The following is a 907-nucleotide window of genomic DNA, read 5'->3' on the forward strand; positions in this document are numbered from 1 at the left end:
TTAATACATATACTAAAATCAACGAACCTCATAAAATGAAGGCATTTCACAACAATTCAAAGAAACACTTGCACTTTAAGGGGTTGTGTACAGGTTTGACGGACTGCCGCCATTAGCGCCGAAGCCGCCACTTCCTCCATTCACTCCTCCAAAGCCACCTCCAAATCCTCCATTTCCTCCTACTCCAACTCCTCCAAAGCCTCCATTTCCTCCGGCACCGGCTCCTCCACTGCCTCCAAGGCCGCCTCCAATACCTCCGGCTCCAGCACCGTCGCCTAATCCTCCGACACCAACCCCAACACCCGCTCCGACACCTCCGATGACGTCACCACCAGCTGCACTGGCAACGCTGAGAGCAGTCTCAAGATCTACTCCAAGAGGAAGGGTTGGGTTTTCTCCGTCTTGGTAGTTCACGAAATAGATTTCTGGGTCGGAAGCCGGATGAGGCGTAACCTCGATCACTTGTTGACTTTGCTCGTCCTGCTTATTCAGAACATAGACAATGTTTTCTTGCCTTGCTGGAGGAACAATGATGGGTTCAGGTGGTGGAGCAGCCTCAGGAACGCGTACGAATAGGATGTTGTGTTCTACCTTGGGTGGTGGCACACTCGGAGGAGGACCGCCTGGGCCCTTTGGTACTTCAGGAGCGTCGTATAGATATACTTTTCTCGTGATAACAGGAGTTACACAAGATCCATCCACGTGAAGAATTTGTCCATCCTGACAACCACCAACAGGCCCACCAACTCCACTACCAATACCGTCTACTCCACCACTTCCGATTCCACCTGCTCCACCACCCCCAATACCACCTACACCGCCATGTGTAGATCCTCCATGTGAGAGTCCACCTCCAGAAGGTGCACCCAGATTGTAGCCCTGAGGCGCTGCGAAGGTTACAGCTACA

The 907-nt window shown here is 52.3% G+C and overlaps 1 protein-coding gene across 1 annotated transcript in view; it reads right to left on the minus strand.

Annotated features, from left to right (window-relative positions):
• LOC119587318 (glycine-rich protein 5-like) overlaps positions 1 to 907 on the minus strand; it is a 6,220-nt gene continuing 5,313 nt past the window's right edge. Inside the window, exon 2 of the mRNA XM_037936067.1 lies at positions 1 to 902. Coding sequence (XP_037791995.1) covers positions 76 to 902 — 827 coding nt within the window. The 3' untranslated portion in view covers positions 1 to 75. The remainder of the gene's footprint in view (positions 903 to 907) is intronic.

The sequence above is a fragment of the Penaeus monodon genome, chromosome 22 (assembly GCF_015228065.2).
Source record: "Penaeus monodon isolate SGIC_2016 chromosome 22, NSTDA_Pmon_1, whole genome shotgun sequence".
Classification (NCBI taxonomy): domain Eukaryota; kingdom Metazoa; phylum Arthropoda; class Malacostraca; order Decapoda; family Penaeidae; genus Penaeus; species Penaeus monodon.